This window comes from Protopterus annectens, chromosome 13.part0 (genome assembly GCF_019279795.1).
Source record: "Protopterus annectens isolate FY-2018-M chromosome 13.part0, PAN1.0, whole genome shotgun sequence".
Lineage (NCBI taxonomy): Eukaryota > Metazoa > Chordata > Ceratodontiformes > Protopteridae > Protopterus > Protopterus annectens.
The window spans coordinates 603,290,536-603,312,832 of NC_056747.1; the positions used below are offsets into that span (position 1 = coordinate 603,290,536).

At 36.4% G+C, this 22,297-nt stretch overlaps 1 protein-coding gene across 1 annotated transcript in view; it reads left to right on the forward strand.

The window, feature by feature from the left end:
• The window catches only part of LOC122787511 (adenine phosphoribosyltransferase-like), a 201,018-nt gene extending 181,659 nt beyond the window's left edge, over positions 1–19,359 (forward strand). The window contains exon 6 of the mRNA XM_044054268.1: positions 17,629–19,359. Within this exon, the coding sequence (XP_043910203.1) occupies positions 17,629–17,897 (269 nt within the window). The 3' untranslated portion in view covers positions 17,898–19,359. The remainder of the gene's footprint in view (positions 1–17,628) is intronic.
• The last annotated feature ends 2,938 nt before the right edge of the window (positions 19,360–22,297 follow it).

The following is a 22,297-nucleotide window of genomic DNA, read 5'->3' on the forward strand; positions in this document are numbered from 1 at the left end:
CCCAGGGGTGATAGGTGCAAGCCATCCTTAGCGAAGCATCGTGGCTTGTCGAGCATGTCATCCCAGGCTGACAGGCATTGGATCCCCTTTGAATGACACCAATACTTAAGCCAATTGTTGAAATTGATCATCTTGTCTTCATATTGTGGCATCATTTTTGGTGAGGGTAAGATGCTACTCAAGGTCAGGGTCATACCAGCCTGGGCTACATGCTCAGAGAGCTCCTCTATGTCTCTTTTCATGTAGTCCAGGGATGTACGTCTCAGGTCATTCACACCAGCATGGGCAATGACTGAGTCATATTTGTACTTGCCTTGGAGTGACCTGAGTGCTTGTGTTATGTGGCGGATCCTAGCACCCGACAGGCAGCTCACCGTGACTTTCTCCTTGTTCAGCCTGGTGAGCGGGACGTCAGTGTGCCTGACGATAGAGTCACCTATTACAAGTGTATCAGGTGTGTTGTTTAGCCTTAAGGGCTGTGACTGTTCGGCACACTGGCTTTGTGGGCTATGTGTTACACGTGTTTTGTTTTGGGGTAGCGGTTGCTTGGGTGTCTGCTTTGGAGGTCTCTGCTGCTTAGGCAGATTTTTATTTAGAGCATCCGAGTATGTTTTTGTGTGTTTATGTGTTTGGTTTGCTGTCGTAGTAGGTCTATGTGAGACTGGAATTGTAGTGAGTGTGGTTTCCTTCTCCTCCTGACTGGTTATGCCAGTACTGAGTTGAGAGAGCTTAGCCTCCAGTTTGGCTATATGGTTGCATCTCTCACATGTGTTGAAATTTGTTGGGAGGAGGAGAGGGTTGTCTGTGTACATGAGGCAGTTGTAACATTGCCTCAAGATTCCCAGATTCACCAGCTGGACCGGAGAGGAGATTCACAACTGACCTTTGGACATGCTAGAATAGTATTGGGAATTCCTTTATAATTGAAAAAAAGGGCCAATGGGGAACAAGGTACTCAAGGGGAGTTTGTGAGGGTGTTGTGCTTTTCATTTTTTAGTGCTGACTTATATAATTGCTTTAGTGAGCAAGTGCCAGGTAACTTAAATGCAATGTGTTACAGGTAACTTAAATGCAAAAATGACAAACAGTAACTTTCTTTCAAGTGAAACAAGGAAATAAGTACGGTAAGCAATGCAGATATCACTAGGGATCCACAGAAGTGCTGAAAAGCAGCGTTTTAGGTGGAATTAGCGTTTCAGGGAAATAACAAGCAAACAAACAACAAGCATACAAACAAAGCTAGATTCAGCAGGCCTGGATCTAGTCTATGCTACAGCAAACAAGGTGTACCAATTTCAGTAAGAAACAGTTCAGATATGCAGGCACTATAAGCCTTTAACCAGAAATTCCCAGCTCAGAAGGGCAGAGTCCAGCCTCTCCTCCCACAAGAGTGCAGACCACGAACCCTCTTAATGTAAAATAACTGGCCTGAAGCCCAAGCGCTTAAACCAGAACTAATACACTTTTAGAATAACAGACACTGAGCCCTCAATCAGCAGTTCCCAACTTAGAAGAATGTAAGCTACCTGTCCTGCCACCACAGTGCAGGCCACAAACCTTCTTAATGTAAAACAACTGGTTTGAAGCCCAAGTGCTTAATCCAAAAGACTTAGAATGACAGCTACACTTTAATCAAGTTACTACCAAGCAGTAATAAATACAGTTGAATACTTTAAAGAATGCCTGGATTAGTGCTCAAGTTATACAAACAAAGCTAGATTCAGCAGGCCTGAATCTAGTCTATGCTACAGCAAACAAGGTGTACCAATTTCATTAAGAAGCAGTTCAAATATGCAGGCACTATAAGCCTTTAACCAGAAATTCCCAGCTCAGAAGGGCAGATTCCAGCCTCTCCTCCCACAAAAGTGCAGACCACGAACCCTCTTAATGTAAAATAACTGGCCTGAAGCCCAAGTGCTTAAACAAGAATTAATACACTTTTAGAATAACAGACACTGAGCCCTCAATCAGCAGTTCCCAACTTAGAAGGATGTAAGCTACCTGTCCTGCCACCACAGTGCAGGCCACAAACCTTCCTAATGTAAAACAACTGGTCTGAAGCCCAAGTGCTTAATCCAAAAGACTTAGAATGATAGCTACACTTTAATCAAGTTTCTACCAAGCAGTAATAAATACTATTGAATACTTTAAAGAATGCCTGGATTAGTGATCAAGTTATACAAACAAAGCTAGATACAGCAGGCCTGGATCTAGTCTATGCTACAGCAAGCAAGGTGTACCAATTTCATTAAGAAGCAGTTCATATATGCAGGCACTATAAGCCTTTAACCATAAATTCCCAGCTCAGAAGGCAGAGTCCAGCCTCTCCTCCCACAAGAGTGCAGACCACGAACCGTCTTAATGTAAAATAACTGGCCTGAAGCCCAAGTGCTTAAACCAGAATTAATACACTTTTAGAATAACAGACACTGAGCCCTCAATCAGCAGTTCCCAACTTAGAAGGATGTAAGCTACCTGTTCTGCCACTACAGTGCAGACCACAAACCTTCTTAATGCAAGACAACTGGTCTGAAACCCAAGTGTTTAAACTAAAAGGCTTAGAATGAGTTACAAGACAAAGTTCAAGTGCAAAGCACCACAAAAACCAACTGGTAATAGACAATAAAATCCACGAACTTCAGGCTCCTTCTTTACTTTGAAAACTTTAATTTTAGATTTAACTTAAAACAGCAAAGAACAAGTAAAACTACAATAAATCAAGCGCTTTCACCCAGGCTCTCCCAGGATTTTTCAAGACAAGTTATAAGCCATTTTCTTTGACCTTTTATACAGGAGTGTTATGTGCAATCATGTGATCAATTAAACATTTAATTATTTAATTGTCACAGTTAGTTAACTCTTTGTTTCCAGAAAAAATACTTTTTAAAATGCTCCTGTGTGCTGATTATGTTGAATACCTGAGTAAAGAACTACTAGCAACATACAGTTCTTAGTTTCAATATAACAATAGTTTAGTTTATGGTGTTAAATGGTTAGAAAACCTTTAAGTTGTTTGCATATTTGCATTTTAAGTATAATAATGTGTAAACCTGCCATCAAATTATTACGTTGCAGTAAAATTTCATCTCATATAACAAATGTATAAAAATATTTAAAACATTTAAAATGTAATGATACAAATAAAATAAATATAATAAATGTATAAATAAATATATTGGCTGTTTTAAATACTTAAAAACTCTGTCTCAACAGCCCTGTTAAAATACATATTGAAAATACATGCTATAAATAAGGATTAAAAATATCCATTATCAATACGCTTAGCAAATACCTGTTAAAAATGCATATAAAAATGCATGTCAAAGAAATACATATTCAAAATACATTAAAAGTATGCATCAAAATACATGTTAAAAATACATGTTAGAAATAATTCGTGTGCAAGTCCAAAATGTGAACAAATAAACATTATAATTAGAGTTGTAATTATAATGTCAACATGTTGTACCAAGTACATCCAACACTTAAAATATTTGAGGAAATGATTGAAACAGAAATTAGGGGCATTAAGAATAAGAAAGAACAAAATCATCATAACAACCTTCCTGAAGAAGTATTTGGTTTAATTAAAAAATTAAATAGTGATGGTATTAGGGTTATGAAAACGGACAAGGGGGGGGGGGGTTGTACTCATGTACCAACATGATTACGAAGCCTCTATTTATTCTTCCTTACATGACACAGAGCAGTACAACAGTGTCTCAATCAATGAATGCAACGTTGCTTATGCTAAAATTAAATATATGTTGGAAGACCATTTATACCAGGGGGCAATGAATGAACAACTATACAATTATTTATGGGTGAACAAATGAGTAACTCCCATTATTTTTGGCATCCCCAAAGTACACAAGGGTCTGGACCCATTGCAGTTTAGACCCATTGTAGCTGGTGCAAAGAGTATTACAGAGCCATTGGGAAAATTTGTGGATTTTACACTTAAGAAGTTTGTGGACTCAATGCAGGGTTTGTGTAAGGACTCATGGGAGTTCCTAAGAAGCATCAAAAATGAATATTTCATGGAAACACAATTTTTGGTTACAATTGACGTAGTCGAGTTGTTCCCAAGCATACCATACGAGACAGGGCTTAGATGGTTCAATGATATGCTGACAAGGCACTCAGGTTTAACAGCAAACACAATAGGGCTCCTGGTAGAATTTATGGAAACAATACTAACTAACAACTTCATTTTTTTCAATGGGGAATTATTTTGTCAAAAGAGAGGTGTAGCAATGGGCACCCCTTGTGCTTCGGCATATGCTAATATAGTATTGGGTTTTTGGGAGTCAAATTGTATTTTCAACACAGAATGGAAGAAAAATATAATGCATTACCAACGTTACCTGGATGACATCTGCATTCTCTGGAAGGGGAGTAAAGAGGAATTACACAAATGTATTTGCTATATTAATTTAAGTACCAATTTTTTGAAATTCACGAGCAGCATTAAGGATGACAGTTTGCACTACTTAGATGTATGCTTGTATAAGAATTTTGAAAAACAATGTTTTGAATCTAGTATACATAGGAAAGAAAGTTTTTCAAACACGTACTTACACTTTGATAGCTATCACCCCTTATTCCAAAAGAAAGGGATTATAAAGGGGCAATTGATCAGAGCCTCCAGAATGTGCACAGAAGAAAATGTCTTTAAAAAGGAAGTTGCCTTCCTAAAAACATTGTTTATGGAAAGAGGTTATCCCACACAAATGTTTGAATCGATAGCCATGGAGGTCATAGCTAATAGAAAAGTAAAATATTTTCCCCTGCTGGGTGAAGTCCATAGTCACAAAATGGTGACAGTAGAGAATGCCAATAAGGGACAAACTAAGTCATTTATACACACTAATTGTAATGAAAGTGCAGCAGTAGAGAAGATTGTGGAGAAGTATTGGCCAATTTTAACATCTAATGAAGAATTCAAACAAATTTTAGGGAATAAACCTCATTTTATTAAGAGAAGGAATATGAATTTAAAAGACTGTTTTGAGGCCAATCTGTTAGTGAAGGAGAATGAAGGACCATCTAGGTGTGGTACATTTAAATGCAAAACATGCAAGCAGTGTCCTTATGTTATGAATAGGAAGGGTTTATACCTTAAATCAAGGAAAAGATATGTTGGATCTTTAGCCTACTATAACTGCAAAACTAAAGGGGTGGTTTATCTTGGAATTTGCCAACATTGTCTGAGTTTTTATGTAGGCAAAACAGAAAGAACACTAGCAAAAAGGATTTATGAACATCTTTATGAAGTAAGCAAGCAAAAGGAAACAAATGCGTTTTACAGGCATTCTTTAAATTGTAATCAGATGGATCTAAAATTTTTAGTGTTAGACCAAATGAAGAGTAACCCAAGAGGTGGAGATTGGGAATCTTCCCTAGAATACAAAGAACTTCTTTGGCAGTTAACATTGGATGCCTCAAGACCCCCTGGCTTGAATGATGCTATAAGTCTGAGAAGTGCACTTAAACTCAGAAGGGCAAAATTATAACATAAGCATACTATAAGACTATTCAAAGGACGTTCTAGGTGGAGATTTTTACCACAATAATTCTTTACATTTAGTTGTATATAATCTATAAATAAGTTTTTTTACATGCAAGTATTTTAATAAGAAGAGTGAGGCTATGGCTATCAAACACTGTAAGATCCGGCACACATACTTGGTACAAGATCTTGACATTATAATTACAACTCTAATTATAATGTTTATTTGTTCACATTTTGGACTTGCACACAAATTATTTCTAACATGTATTTTTAACATGTATTTTGATGCATACTTTTAATCTATTTTGAATATGTATTTCTTTGACATGCATTTTTATACGCATTTTTAACAGGTATTTGCTAAGCGTATTGATAATGGATATTTTTAATCCTTATTTATGGCATGTATTTTCAATATGTATTTTAACAGGGCTGTTGAGACAGAGTTTTTAAGTATTTAAAACAGCCAATATATTTATTTATACATTTATTATATTTATTTTATTTGTATCATTACATTTTAAATGTTTTAAATATTTTTATACATTTATATAAATAATGAATCCCAGGAGCAAAACAATGAAGGGCATAAAAGAGATGGTACCAATTCCTTCGTGTTGAATAAATCCACGGAACTCAAGCTCTTCTTTAAAACACTAAAATGTAGTTTAATTGTGCACACAGAATCACGGTTAGCGCTTTCGCTTCACAGCTTCATCAGACCAATTATACAATGACCAAGCTTCCATTTAAATAGAAGTAAAAGCGGGAAATTGTAAATTCAACAATATATTTAAAGGTAAATATCCCATTTAAATAAAAATGCGCACTATATAGAAAATACTCGTGTCACAACCATTCTAATAAAGAACTATAAACATTCACTCAAAAATGCACAAACAAAAAATCCTAAAACCTACATGGAAGAAAAAATAGTATATATATATATATAAAAAATATATATATATATATATAGAAATGTATATATATATATATATGTATAAAATATGCACTGCTATTGAACAAACAACTGCAAACATACATTAAAAACATTCTAAACATAATCATATTTATATCTATACAAAAATGCAACATCATAAAAACATCATGGAGAACAATGTGTAGTTAAATAGACCACACTAAAACCATACACATATACACTCACACTGTCTATCCTAGTGGTGATAAACTAGACAAGTGTAGAATGTCAATATAAATATGGGTTTATCATAGGCTCAAACTTTGAGTCTTCTCATTTTGAGAAAGGGTTTAATCGGTACTCTCCCATTTAACCCTGGAGGCATATCTGATCTCAACCTAATAATCCAATAGCTCTCTTTGGATTCTGTTACATTAGAGATGTCACCCCCTCGATGTGTACCATACAACCTCTCTAGAATCCTAAACTTAAAGGAATGATTAGCACCAGATTCTTGTACATGTTTGGCCAAGGCATTTGTAAGTGTACCAATCCTGATGTGATAGATGTGTTCACGCATTCGGTCCCTAAGACACCGGTTGGTCTTGCCAACATAGAATGCGGAACACAAAACGCATGTGGCTAGGTAGACCACATTCGTGGACATACAGTCCCCACCTGCTCGCACTGTAAACTCACCAAAACCACCAGGGTGTATAAATACTGGATCAGATTCAACATACAAACAGAAATTGCAATGGTTACAGGGTGATGTAAAATAAAGGCTCTCCATACCCCTATTCAGGGGAACTTTAGGGTAACATAATAACTTCCTCAAGTTACGTTTGTTCTTATAAACAAATTTTGGTCTATCACCTAGCACTCTTCTAATGGCAGGGTCCACTGATAGGACATGCCAGTGGCCGCTGATAACATCCTTAATACGCCCTACATCCTTGGTGTAAAACACTGGGCAAATGTAACTGTAACTATCATGTGCATCATTGTTGCCATTGTCTGAGTTCATAAACCTATTAGAAAAGTATGGGACAGCCTTCTCACTCCTCATACTATCACAATCCATTACACTTATAGCCAAATCATCCTCAACGTACCCACGTTCCCTGAACCTATCAGACAACTTCTCAAACTCATCTCTAAAGCATGCATCATCGGGGTTATATCTCGAGGCTCGCATCATTTGTCCTCGAACAATGTTCTTGTATATGTACCCCGGATGCATGCTGCTCCGATGAAGGAGAGTGTTCCTATGACATGTTTTTCTGTATAACCCTGTGTTGATGAAACCCCCTTCTAACTTCTCTACAAAGATGTCCAAAAATGGAATTTTAATCTCAGAAAACTCCATTACAAATGTTAAAAAACTAGTCGTGTCATTGATCTCATCCACAAAGGTGTTCAATTCATCTATAGAGCCATCCCACAGAAAAAATAAATCGTCAACAAAACGCCTATAGAAGGAACCATGCCTTCTATATAATGCATTCTGGAACATTTCATTCACCTCCCATTCAGCTATCACAAGATTGGCGTAGCTATTGGCACACGAAGTGCCCATAGCTACGCCATCTTGTTGGAGGTAGAGTTTATCTGTGAAACAAAAAACATTAGATTCCAATATTATCTCTAAAAAAGCCATGAGAAGATCTATCTCATTGTCGCTATACCCAGAAACCCTTCTCAGATATCTATCCACCATTTCAACTCCCACTGAATTGGGTATCACTGTGAACAGTGATTGAATGTCCATAGTGACAAAAATATATTCAACATCTGTCCAGTTGGTGCCCAAAAAACCATAAAGATCTAACAAGAATTGTTTGGTGTCCCGTAAAATATATTGGTTGTCATTAACAATTGGTCTCAATTTGCTTTCAACATAGATGGAAAAGGGTTCAGTGGACCATCCTCTTCCTGCTACTATAGGCCTCAATGGTGGATGGGCTCTATTCTTGTGGACTTTCGGAAGGCCCTGAATAACCGGTATTAACGGATGCAAGACTTGCAGGAAATCAAACAATTCCTTATCAATAACCTCACTCCTCAAAAGATCCACCAGCATACTGTGGACACACTCAATGATAGCCTTCACTCTATCTGGAGTTACGGAAATATAAAACTTCTCGTCACTCAACATATTACACATATCTCGGTTGTATCTGTCAGAATCAAACACAACCACACCACCTCCCTTGTCTGCAGGTCTAACAATGATATCTGGATTATTACATAAATTCTGAAGAGCCCTTCTCTGATTATAATTCAGGTTGTGTATCTTTTTATTACACCTGCCATCCGTATACCATAATTTGTATAAATCATCCTCCACTAACCGACTATATGCTGCTAAAAGGGGCGGTAGTGGTGGGGTATACGTGCTCGGTTTTCTGAGTGTTTCATGGTGAATGGAATCTTGAAATACCAATTTCAAAGACAAATTTCGTATAAAAATCTTGAAATCTCTAATGGTTTCCTCCAAAGCACTAAAACTAGAGGGTATGAAGGAAAGACCCTTGGACAAAACATACCTTTCATCAGAACTTAATGTAACCGAGGACAAGTTAAAAACTAATCCCTCTTCCTTGATTCCCACATCTTCTTGATACTCAATGTGTGTGAGTGGTCTGGAGAGAACTTCCTCTTCTGTCGCCCTCTGCTCTCCGACCGCTTCCTCCCTTCTAATGGGATTGGTCTGATGGGAAAAGGGTGCTTCGAATCAAACACTCTCTCAACAGCATCACCACTCACACATGGTAAATTATTGCCTGAAGACACAGAGTAATTAGTGGCCCCCCTTCCTGAACCTATTTTCCTCCTCACTGCAGGACCATCGGTAGATACGATGTTGCTAGAAGTCAATGCTGTACCAACACTATCAACTGTCTCATCCCTATTTGTATACTAATGTTTTTTGTTTCACAGATAAACTCTACCTCCAACGAGATGGCGTAGCTATGGGCACTTCGTGTGCCAATAGCTACGCCAATCTTGTGACAGCTGAATGGGAGGTGAATGAAATGTTCCAGAATGCATTATATAGAAGGCATGGTTCCTTCTATAGGCGTTTTGTTGATGATTTATTTTTTCTGTGGGATGGCCCTATAGATGAATTGAACACTTTTTTGGATGAGATTAATGGCACGACTAGTTTTTTAACATTTGTAATGGAGTTTTCTGAGATTAAAATTCCATTTTTGGACATCTTTGTAGAGAAGTTAGAAGGGGGTTTCATCAACACAGGGTTATACAGAAAAACATGTCATAGGAACACTCTCCTTCATCGGAGCAGCATGCATCCGGGGTACATATACAAGAACATTGTTCGAGGACAAATGATGCGAGCCTCGAGATATAACCCCGATGATGCATGCTTTAGAGATGAGTTTGAGAAGTTGTCTGATAGGTTCAGGGAACGTGGGTACGTTGAGGATGATTTGGCTATAAGTGTAATGGATTGTGATAGTATGAGGAGTGAGAAGGCTGTCCCATACTTTTCTAATAGGTTTATGCACTCAGACAATGGCAACAATGATGCACATGATAGTTACAGTGGTGCCATTTGCCCAGTGTTTTACACCAAGGATGTAGGGCGTATTAAGGATGTTATCAGCGGCCACTGGCATGTCCTATCAGTGGACCCTGCCATTAGAAGAGTGCTAGGTGATAGACCAAAATTTGTTTATAAGAACAAACATAACTTGAGGAAGTTATTATGTTACCCTAAAGTTCCCCTGAATAGGGATATGGAGAGCCTTTATTTTACATCACCCTGTAACCATTGCAATTTCTGTTTGTATGTTGAATCTGATCCAGTATTTATACACCCTGGTGGTTTTGGTGAGTTTACAGTGCGAGCAGGTGGGGACTGTATGTCCACGAATGTGGTCTACCTAGCCACATGCGTTTTGTGTTCCGCATTCTATGTTGGCAAGACCAACCGGTGTCTTAGGGACCGAATGCGTGAACACATCTATCACATCAGGATTGGTACACTTACAAATGCCTTGGCCAAACATGTACAAGAATCTGGTGCTAATCATTCCTTTAAGTTTAGGATTCTAGAGAGGTTGTATGGTACACATCGAGGGGGTGACATCTCTAATGTAACAGAATCCAAAGAGAGCTATTGGATTATTAGGTTGAGATCAGATATGCCTCCAGGGTTAAATGGGAGAGTACCGATTAAACCCTTTCTCAAAATGAGAAGACTCAAAGTTTGAGCCTATGATAAACCCATATTTATATTGACATTCTACACTTGTCTAGTTTATCACCACTAGGATAGACAGTGTGAGTGTATATGTGTATGGTTCTAGTGTGGTCTATTTAACTACACATTGTTCTCCATGATGTTTTTATGATGTTGCATTTTTGTATAGATATAAATATGATTATGTTTAGAATGTTTTTAATGTATGTTTGCAGTTGTTTGTTCAATAGCAGTGCATATTTTATACATATATATATATATACATTTCTATATATATATATGTATTTTTTATATATATATATACATTATTTTTTCTTTCATGTAGGTTTTAGTTTCTTTTGTTTGTGCACTTTTGAGTGAATGTCTGTAGTTCTTTATTAGAATGATTGTGACACAAGTATTTTCCTTATAGTGCGCACTTTTATTTAAATGGGACATTTATCTTTAAATATATTGTTGAATTTATAATTTCCCGCTTTTACTTCTATTTAAATGGAAGCTTGGTCATTGTATAATTGGTCTGATGAAGCTGTGAAGCGAAAGCGCTAACCGTGATTCTGTGTGCACAATTAAACTACATTTTAGTGTTTTAAAGACGAGCTTGAGTTCCGTGGATTTATTCAACACGAAGGAATTGGTACCATCTCTTTTATGCCCTTCATTGTTTTGCTCCTGGGATTCATTATTTATAGACTTGTTTTGCTGTGTTTGTCTCTGGGAGCATTAACCCCACTAGGATTAGTTTTTTTGATTTTTATACATTTGTTATATGAGATGAAATTTTACTGCAACGTAATAATTTGATGGCAGGTTTACACATTATTATACTTAAAATGCAAATATGCAAACAACTTAAAGGTTTTCTAACCATTTAACACCATAAACTAAACTATTGTTATATTGAAACTAAGAACTGTATGTTGCTAGTAGTTCTTTACTCAGGTATTCAACATAATCAGCACACAGGAGCATTTTAAAAAGTATTTTTTCTGGAAACAAAGAGTTAACTAACTGTGACAATTAAATAATTAAATGTTTAATTGATCACATGATTGCACATAACACTCCTGTATAAAAGGTCAAAGAAAATGGCTTATAACTTGTCTTGAAAAAGCCTGGGAGAGCCTGGGTGAAAGCGTTTGATTTATTGTGGTTTTACTTGTTCTTTGCTGTTTTAAGTTAAATCTAAAATTAAAGTTTTCAAAGTAAAGAAGGAGCCTGAAGTTCGTGGATTTTATTGTCTATTACCAGTTAGAATGAGTTACACCAAGCAGTAATAAATACAATTGAGTACTTTTAAGATGACGCAAAAGCAAAATAAAGTAGGAAGAAACACAAATACAGTAAAAGCAGATACATTTTTTTTTTTTTTTTTTGAGTGAGCAAATGAGATGGGCCCAGGAGGAGTATCCAAGTGCAAATTTACAAGAGGGGTGGGCAGTTTCAAAGCCACCAAGATCACCAAGACAAAAACAGGGAGGGTGGGTGGGGACCTACTGAGAAAACAGTCACAACTTCCAGCTAGATATTGCTCAATGCAACACAAACAAATTACTTTAAATCATGTATTATTTGATACATGATAAATGTGCAATAGATACTGACCTGTATTATTTGATACATGATAAATGTGCAATAGATACTGACCTTAGAATTAGGGTGCGGGTTAAGATAAGTGCATATATGGTAATACATTCAACCTACACCTTAGGGTTAGAAGTAGGGTTAAGTTAAGTGCATATATAGTCATACAGCAATGCTACTAAAAGTGTAGTGCAGAGCATGTATGTTTCACAAACGGTGCTGTGTAAATAGGGTGAGCTTTTGTCAATATAAACTTTAAACACAGTCACATTATTTTCTTTCACAGTGTAGTGTATAGTAATGTGGTGTGTGTTTAAACACATTGCACTGTATTGTGTGACTACACCATTAGTGATTTAGGTAATGTTTTTTTTTCAGCACTGGGTGGAACGGTATTGGCCAACCAAAACAATTCGATTATGTGATTTTCTGCATTCTGGGCTGTCAGTAAATTGAGCATTCGCTTAATATGTATCGATCATGCCATATTTGACAACGTAAGCATTCACGTTTCCAATATAGACCTGGCTACCTAGTGCTTACCACTCCCACTGATAAGCTCAGAGACTTCCCTCTAACACAGAAAGGTCTGGGGAACTCAGAAACTACAGTACAATCCTGAATACAGCAAATCAATATCTGTACTACTTTAGTAACAGTAAAGGTGGGAAAACAAGCTAGAACTTTTTTTAACTATAACAGTAGCAAACGAGTAAACTGATTTAAACAAATTAACCAATTAACCAATAAAAAAGCTAAAAACTGAGCCCTGTTCCAACAGCCTTCAATCAGACAAGCTCCAGCTGCACACTCCTGCCACTAGGGTGCAGGGGAACCTTCTCCAAAAAAGATGGCCTGGATTAGTGCTCAAGTTATACAAACAAAGCTAGATTCAGCAGGTCTGAATCTAGTCTATGCTACAGCAAACAAGGTGTACCAATTTCGGAATGAAACCGTTCAAATAAGCAGGCACAATAAGCCTTTAAGCAGAAATTGCAAGCTCAGAAGGACATAATCTACCCTCTCCTCCCACAAGAGTGCAGACCACAAACCTTCTTAATGTAAAATAACTGGCCTGAAGCTCAAGTGCTTAAACCAGAACTAAGACACTTTTAGAATAACAGACACTAAGCCTTCAATCAGCAACTCCCAACTTAGAAGGATGTAAGCTACCTGTCCTGCCACAAGAGTGCAGACAACAAACCTTCTTAATGTAAAACAACTGGCCTGAAGCCCAAGTGTTTAAGCCAAAAGGCTTAGAATAACAGAATTTAATCAGGCTGCTAGCAATCAGTAATAAATGCAGCAGAATACATGCATTTGAGTACTTTTAAGAATAGCCAGTTCTGCGCTTCTGGAATTTGCATGTGTCTAAATGTTTTGTTGCTTTAATATGTAAAGTCATCATTTCTGTTTGTTACTCCATGAATAGTATGCATGTATACATTTCCATTTATTTGTAAGCATTTCTAGAGCTTTCTTATCCAGGCCTTGGCTGAAAATAGGTTCTTCCCTGCAAGCTTTCCCAGTTAACAAAGGTAAACAAGAAACAAATAAGTAACTCTGGAATTCCTTCATCTTTGAGACAGGAAGTATCCTTGTTACTCATTTCCATGTTTGATACATCAGTATATAAGATTTATGATTTTATTTCTTATCTGAGTTTTAGAACTTGGGACTGGTAATATAAATAGAAGAAACAAAGTCTTAGAAGCAGTCTTATGGCCAAGGTGCCCTACTTTGAAAATGTTAACTGCCAGGACATTTCCTTCCTATGTGCATTTTGTACATGCATACATACATTCAAATGTTTCAGGCACAAGCAATAGCATCCTTCTGTTTTTGCCAGTATACTAAGACAAGTCATTCCCATAATAAATGTTCAAGTTGTTCTTAAAATTAAATACATTTGTGCTGGTTTTAATATAATTTGGTAATCTAAGTTACTCTCTCAGAGAAACAATTAGTAGAGCTCTCATTCCTATATAATCTTTTAAATGGGTTGTTTGATGATTCTCTATTACTTTTTTGATAGCCTCAAACATTCCATGAGGTAGTGGTCTCTAAATGTCTTGTGTTCCTGAATAAGATCTCCTCTTAAATATTTATATGAGACAGTGTACAAGTTCAGATATTTTAGTCTTTCATAATAACTTAAATGTTCGCAACCATGGATGCCCATGGTATATTTCCACTGTAATCTTTCCAATTTACTATACTACGGTGGTGGTGCTGTGGTAGCATTGTCGCCTCACAGTTAGACGTTGCACGTTTGATTCTCAGTTAGAGCACCTTCTGTGTGTCAACATGCGTGAATGGGCATTCCTTCATTGAATGTTGTGTGTTAGGTCCGGCAAGCCAGCACGTAAAAATCTACTGCCAATCATTAGCGGACCGGAGTTCCGCTGTGGCGACCCCTAACCAGGAAAAGCCAAAAGACAGTTTTACTCTTTCCAATTTACTCATGCTTGTTTTCTTATAAGGTTTCTACATTGTTATTCCATACTCTAGTTTGGCTCTAATTTAACTTACAATGATTTCATCATTTCTAATTTCCTAGACTTTATAAATCATTTTATACAACCTACAGTTTTATAACTATCATTAACCAATTGACTGATATGATTAGAAAAACTCAAAAGTGGATCTACCCATATAACCAGGTACCTAAATGAATCAACAGTTTCAATTACTGTGTGTTGTATTAAATATATACCCTTAAATCTATATCATCTAAATCTCATATGCTTAATTTTTGATCTATTTATCAGCATATTCTTTCCTCTGTGCCAAAATAGTCAATTTAGACAAACTCTTTTGCAGACATGCCCTATCTGTAACACGTCAACTCAGCCTATTCACTTTCAAGTCATCTGCATACAGACTGTAGAACATCTCAGATGAAAATGACAGATCTGAAAGTTACAACCTGAACAACTATGGACCTGTGACAAAGCATTGTGGGACACCCTGACTGTTATCTAATTTCACTTGTCCAATTCCTGTATGATATTTGCTTTTTCCTTTTTGAAAGCCATGCAGCTATTCGTCATATCAAGATTACTTCACTACCTAATTGCTCTAATTTATTGATCAGTGTTTTGTGTATGACCCTATCAAAGGCTAAACTTAAGTCTATATAAATTATATCATAGCACAATTGTTCATTAATAGCTGTTATTATATTGTTATAGAATATCATATTACAGGTGATTATAGACTTATGTTCAATATATGTATGCTGATATATGATTGCACATCTTAACCTTTCCAGTTCTGACAATAATTTATCCAAAACAATCACTATTATTTTTTTCCACAAGAAGAAAATAAAGTTATGGGTCTGTATGACTGTGGGTTTGTCCTGTTCCCCTTTCCCCTATAAATAGGTTTAACAAGTGCATGTCTCCAATCTTGAGGACTGTCCTCATACTAAAATGACCTAGTAAATAACTGATATAATGATACTTGTAAATTCCATCCCCTCCCTGTGCTTTGTTTGGGTCCAGTTTGCCTAGTGCCTAATTTAATTTCAGTATCTGAAGTTACTTGGATGTTACTAGGACAATTTATCACTCCCTTGCATAAGATTATGTAAATATATCTATAACCTGTTGGGTTTGAAAATAAATTTTAGAATCTATAGACAGTTTATCAATTTCATGTCTTTACTCCTACCATCATGCTTATTGAAGACTGTCATTTGCAGTTGCACCTCGTTATAATGGTAAAGTAACAGTAAGAGTTGACTGCCTACAATCTATCCATTTCTAACAACAAACTGAAAAATCAAAGGAAAAATAAATCTTCTCTTACCAAGTAGTTGCACCATAAATCACAAACCAAAACTGAATTGTTTCAGATAAGTTGTGGATTTTACTCATCAAAGACCTGAATTGTTCACATTTGTCCATCCCCTGTATCATTCTTGTAGCTTTCTGCCATCTGTACAAGAGGGAGGTTACAGTTCGGGCTTTAGTGTTCCCACTATAGCATAGTGGGTTAAAGCAGTGACATGTAAATAGCATTTGTCTTGAAGATGGGTTTCAGTCCCTCAAACTCTATATACTGTGTGGTAGTAAATAAATGATTTCACAAGAACAATGCTCCTGCATACTCTTCAAAATACATTTGTCTTTTGTACCTTATTCAGTATACAAAGACTAAATCCAATCTCCCAGTGTTGCAAATGTGCAGTAATGATACACCAGACATAGCTTTAGGAGGATTACCAGGAATAAGTCTGTATAGCATGTGACATCTCAGATTCTTGAAGAGTTCAGTTGACTAAAAGCTGTTATTGGGTGTACATCATAACTAATACATTACATCAATTATCATTCTGAAAACCGTTATGTTTTCCAGGCACATTGACAGAACCACAAGAGTGGTAAAATGCCTTACCCCAAAGACTGAAAGTGAGGCAGGAGTACTGTTGTTCTGGAAGTCATGCTACCTGCTTCTGTGGACAGGAGGTCACTGTTCTCAATTCCTGCAACATGGTGCATTAGGTGTGAGAGCACTGATAGTACTGCAGATATGTTTCTGCATATATTGCAGAGTACTTAAACAGAACAAAATGGAATCTTTTTATTAGCAAGCTTTTTTGTTTAGGAGAGGTGAGATCGCACCACCAGACCACTAAGATCCAGCAACAAAAATCACTTGCAGATCACTAAAGCCAATAACTCTGCTGGTGAAGCACTATTCTCTTGCACCATAACCAAATTATGGAACTCCCTTCCACCCACAATTACCACCGTACCATCATGCACCCACTTCAAAATTTTACTAAAAGTGCACCTAAAAACATGCTGGCTATGCCCTTGCAACTCCCACTCTAATATCACCCACCCCATCCAACCACTACCTTTTTTTCCACTCCACTAACTACCTTGATTATCACAAGCTCAGATGCTCATAAGCCTAGTACTTATTATACAGCAGGAACGTCTTATTGTAACATTTGTTAATGTCTGTTATGTACTTCACAGATAAAAATTCTAGTTGTCTACTGATGTACTATGTTCTTCATCTGTAAATATGTTGTAAGTAATTGCTATGTTAAATTGTTAATTGCTATGTAATCCAATGTAACTACTGTCTGTTTATTTTAACTGTGGAGCTTTTCTCCCCGGGCCTCCGCTGAAAATGGACCTATGTCCAGTCGGACACTCCCGGTCAACAAATGTAAATAAATAAATAAATACATTTTCAGAGAGCAGGGTACTAGTAGTTGATAGCAGTGAATTATCTTTAAATAAACACAACTTAATCAGACTGTGGTTGGGGAGATCTCATAGGGACCATTTATTTCTGCTACCAGACCACTATGACTCACTGCTTTTTATTTATTTTGTTTCCTTTTGTTCACCTAAGGTATAGCAGCAATTTGCATTGAAGAAAGCGAAGGTGGAAAGCATATTCTTCAAAACTACAAGTGCTCACAATGTGTCCCACCGCATTTAAAGGCAGAGTTCAATGAACACTCTTTGCAATCATTCCTGCTCTTTAGAAATAATCCTCTTCATGAAGAACCTGGCTACCAAAAGAGAGTCTGTGGAGCGGATTGTCATGGGTGTCCATCATGCTATGCAACGTTTACTAATCTCATGACATATCCAACTGAGCCCACTGAAAATTCTTAAAACTTGTTTATTTCTGTTTTTATTTTGTTCAAGATTTCTGCCTGTTAATAGTTGTCAAGTTCGAGTTATGTCTGCTTTTAACCTATTTTCTACTTTCTGTTTTTGCTGTAGCAAGACAAGATTTAGAGTACAAGTAGCTTACAAGTACCTTTACATGTGAGGGCCTGTTGGGAATAGAAATGTGAAACCCAGCAGGGTAATTCACACTTTGGTGTTACATTTTGTACAAACAGTAACTTTATATTGAATGTTTTCTAACAGCAATCAGAAAACAAAATTCATCTAGTATATAGTTCATACATTCATGGATTTTCAGGTACTGCAAGATGGGCATCAGTCCCGCTGGACTGGGTTCTGGGTGATATGCCATGATGTATGCATATACCACATCAGTGAGTCTGGTGCTATACTTTTCAGAGTGTATCATTAGCTTTACAGGCTGGGTTCATAAGGTCACTAAACAAAAGCCTGCATGAGTAATGAACATTACCTTTATTCTTCCGAAGTAGTATGCGATCTGTCCCTCTGATAAGAAAATTTCATTAAGGGGAGATTCACAGGCAATAGGGGACACTGTACTTTGCCCTTTCCTGAGGCTTTGCACACCATTTATATTTAATGCAAAATGCATGCCTTCTTTTCTCCAATGTTAACTTTCACAAGAAATCCTTATAGGAATCAATTACTACTAGATTGATCTTATTTAAAACCACAGTTTCTGTTTTGGTAACATATTATAAGTAATCAAAAACCTAATCCAACTTTAAAAGATTCGAAAAAGCAATATGTGCTCACATGTACCAAGCAGCTAGCTTCATTAATATAGAATGTAGGTGCAGATACAGTTACCAGCCATTATCTCCTTAGGTATAGCCTTATAACTATTAGGAATTTCCTACAGTATATATATATATATATATATATATATATATATATATATATATATATATATATATATATATATATACACACACACACACATTGTCTACTTACTGTATGTTTACATAACTTTTACATAATCCTATTTTTGTATCATTATATAATTCTAACATCTGTACAGTAAGGCGTATTAATATTATAAACTGTCTGGACCGACATTTTGATATTCAGTTTTTCATCTTGATTGATTTGTATGTATTGTATTTGAAAGTTGTCCTATTGGACCAATGCTCTAAGCCGGTTAACACAGTTTAAAAAATGAATAATTAAATAAAAATAATAAATAAATGCATTTTAAAAAGGAACACATAAGTGTACATTTTTTGCATAAGTACGGACATCATGGGAGTAAGTGATATTCTTCAGAATAGTTTGAAGAAGTACATTGCATATTAAATGGAGATTATGTTAGAATGGTTAATGGAAACGTTTAAATGTTTCTCATTTCATTTTTAACATGGAACTTAAGACTGAAATATGGTAATGTCATATTAGGAATGCTATTAAAATGGGACAATATTGATTTTGTTAGTCTATTGTGTTTTAATTTCATCTGCTTTTTTAAGAAAAATGCGACAAAGCTGATCAAGATGTTCTAAATGTATGTTGTTGTACCTCAGCATACTTTTTCAGATTCGTTAGCTATCCTTTGGCTCATTAATATTCATTTTGGGGACAACTGAAGCATATTTCATATTTGCATTAGTGTATGGGGGGTATTAATACTTTTCCTTGGCATATATGCAGAAATGGTGACCAAGAAAAGATTTGGAATACTAGCAATCTCTACCACTGAATCTTTCACCCCAGTAGTGGTCCATGTCTGTGTATTTGCACCAGTATAAAAAATGTACTTGCATGATTTTTAGAAAACGATATGGGTGGAAAAATCAGCCTGATTTAAATGTAAAACTGTGTTTTGAGGATTATCATCTATTTATTTACTATTATTTTACTTTCATTCAATCACTGTCACTTACGTTACTTTACTAATACTATAATATTGATAGTTGCCATAAATACATGTGAGTTAAGGATTTACAACCAAATGTTCACTCATACTGGCACTTTTTAATAAAAATGTGTGGAACAGGGAGAAAAGCAGTCATACATATAGACAAAGTTAACTTGTACATGAAGGTAGGGCAGTGTTTCTAAAAATTCTCAGGTTCAAAGTCTGAAATTTTTGATTCAATCTAATTTCATAGTCTGGAAGTCACATGCAAGGAAAATGAAAGTACGTAACAGAGAGACACTATGCTGTACATATCACAACCAGATTCAAAAAGTTAACATGTCTACTACAGTTTAGACTGATATTTAGTGATATTTTGTGGGAAATCTGAATATCAGAAAATTATGATGACTGTATTTCATGGGGTACATGTTGCTTGCAACTGTCTGAGTAATACAAGTCATAATTATGATGACTGTATTTCATGGGGTACATGTTGCTAGCAATTGTATGGGGGTAATGCAACTAATGGCACAAGTGTATGGAGTAGCAAGGGAGTATTACTAATTTAAGAGAGTCATGACCATTTTTGTCTTGTGGCAGCCATTGTTACAGTTCTACTAGGGTTGCTTGGGAAAAACATGTGAGTCAGTGGTGTTATCACCAGAACAGCTGGAGCAGTCCTTTATGCAGGGTGGTTATGTTTACAGCACCCGTGTTTCAGTAATTTATTATCAGACATATTGCTGATGAATGGCTTAGATTGGTCATTTCCTTGGACCCATGTTAGTGTTAAACCAGGAGTAGCAACCAACTATTCAAGTAATGGAAGAAATGCAAAGAGAAATTTAACCATTACATTAAATTCCAATCATCTTTCACACTCTCACACTTGCAGGCATTTGTTTTGTGCAAACCAGAAGCATCAGGCCACCAGCGCATGTGGACTTCATGAGGTACTGGCCTCTAACTCAACATCATTGTCAGTTCCTACTTCTCTCAGTAGTACACAGTTAATATTGTGTGTGCATTTGACCACACTGCTGATGGTCCATGAGATCAGTGGGACAATTGCATATCAATCAAAGGTCTGAGTCATCTGTTAATCTGATTAGCCATAGGTCTTTAAACATGGTGGAAAGATAAGACAAGTAATTTTGAAAGTAAAAGAGTTGACTTTACTGAGCCTTGTGAAATACCCCTGGTTGCTTTCATACTCTGTCTTAATGATGAATGTTCCAGCAATGTGTAGGTTGTATTATGAAGCTAATTTGCTAACGGTGTCACTATGGAAGCATTTATAATTCATTCACCAGCCTTACTCATTTTGATGGCATGGTTGTTGGTGTCAAAAGACATCTCGCAGGTCAGGTAGGCATGTGCAGACAAGATGACCACTGTCAATAACCATTACTACCTTTAAAAGTAATGTGATTTGTCTTACTGATAAGGCTTTACTTATTAGCATTGACTGTACTTTACTTGTGAGTGGGTAAGTCATCAGCCTATCAGAAAAATTCATTGTCAGGAAATGTGATGATGTGGTCATGCGCAGTGACTACTACTGCTTGTAATGCACAGTGGCGCACTTGTATGTTGACAAGTGAAAGTTGTTGATTTATAGTACAAATTGCATTCACACTTGTACCTGTGGCAGCAACTGGTAAATATGCACTTAGCGTAATAACATCTTCTCTAGCTGCTACAGTGGCTACTGCTATATTTTCTAGCTTATCCTGATATTTAAACATGGATACCGAAAGGAAATAAATCTGAAAAGTAAGTGATACAGAAATAGCTGCATCATTGAAATAAATCAAATAATGTCATACAGAGATGAAGTGTAGGTCATGCTACCTTAGAGAGTACTGCACAAATATATTTTTTGAAGTACAGTGGAGCAGGAACAAAGGAGGCTCCAGACCATGGCTACTAAAAACATATAAAAGATTAAAACTTGTATATGTTTTTAGTAGCCGTGGTCTGGAGCCTCCTTTGTTGCTTCTACATTGTATTTCTAATTTTGGAGGAACAGTTTGCCTGCACCACTTTATTGGTATTTGCATATTTTTTGAAGTACACAACTTATGGTTTGTTTAGAGGTCTTGTGTTCTCTGTCAAAATTGTATGTATTTTTTCAGGACATAAAATGGAGTAGATATGACTTCACAATGGATAAAATGCACTATCTTTAAGGCTAACCTTTTCATGAACCCTTATCATGCAAGGCATATGAAATGCAGAGATATCTGAAGCAGAATCACGGTAGTAACCATATTGTTGGTTTCATAAGTAAATCCTTCACTAAGCACCAAATCTGAGGGTTAACAGAAAGCATGTTACTCAAGCATACGAGAATATGGATTGTACTGTATACCATATGTGTGAACCTCAGACTGTCACTTTGTCTTCAACAGCAGGCTGCATCAACTGGTAATGTTTCAGATGTGAATTAACTTGTCTATCACCATATGATATTGACAGCATCAGAGCTGGCATTGTTTCT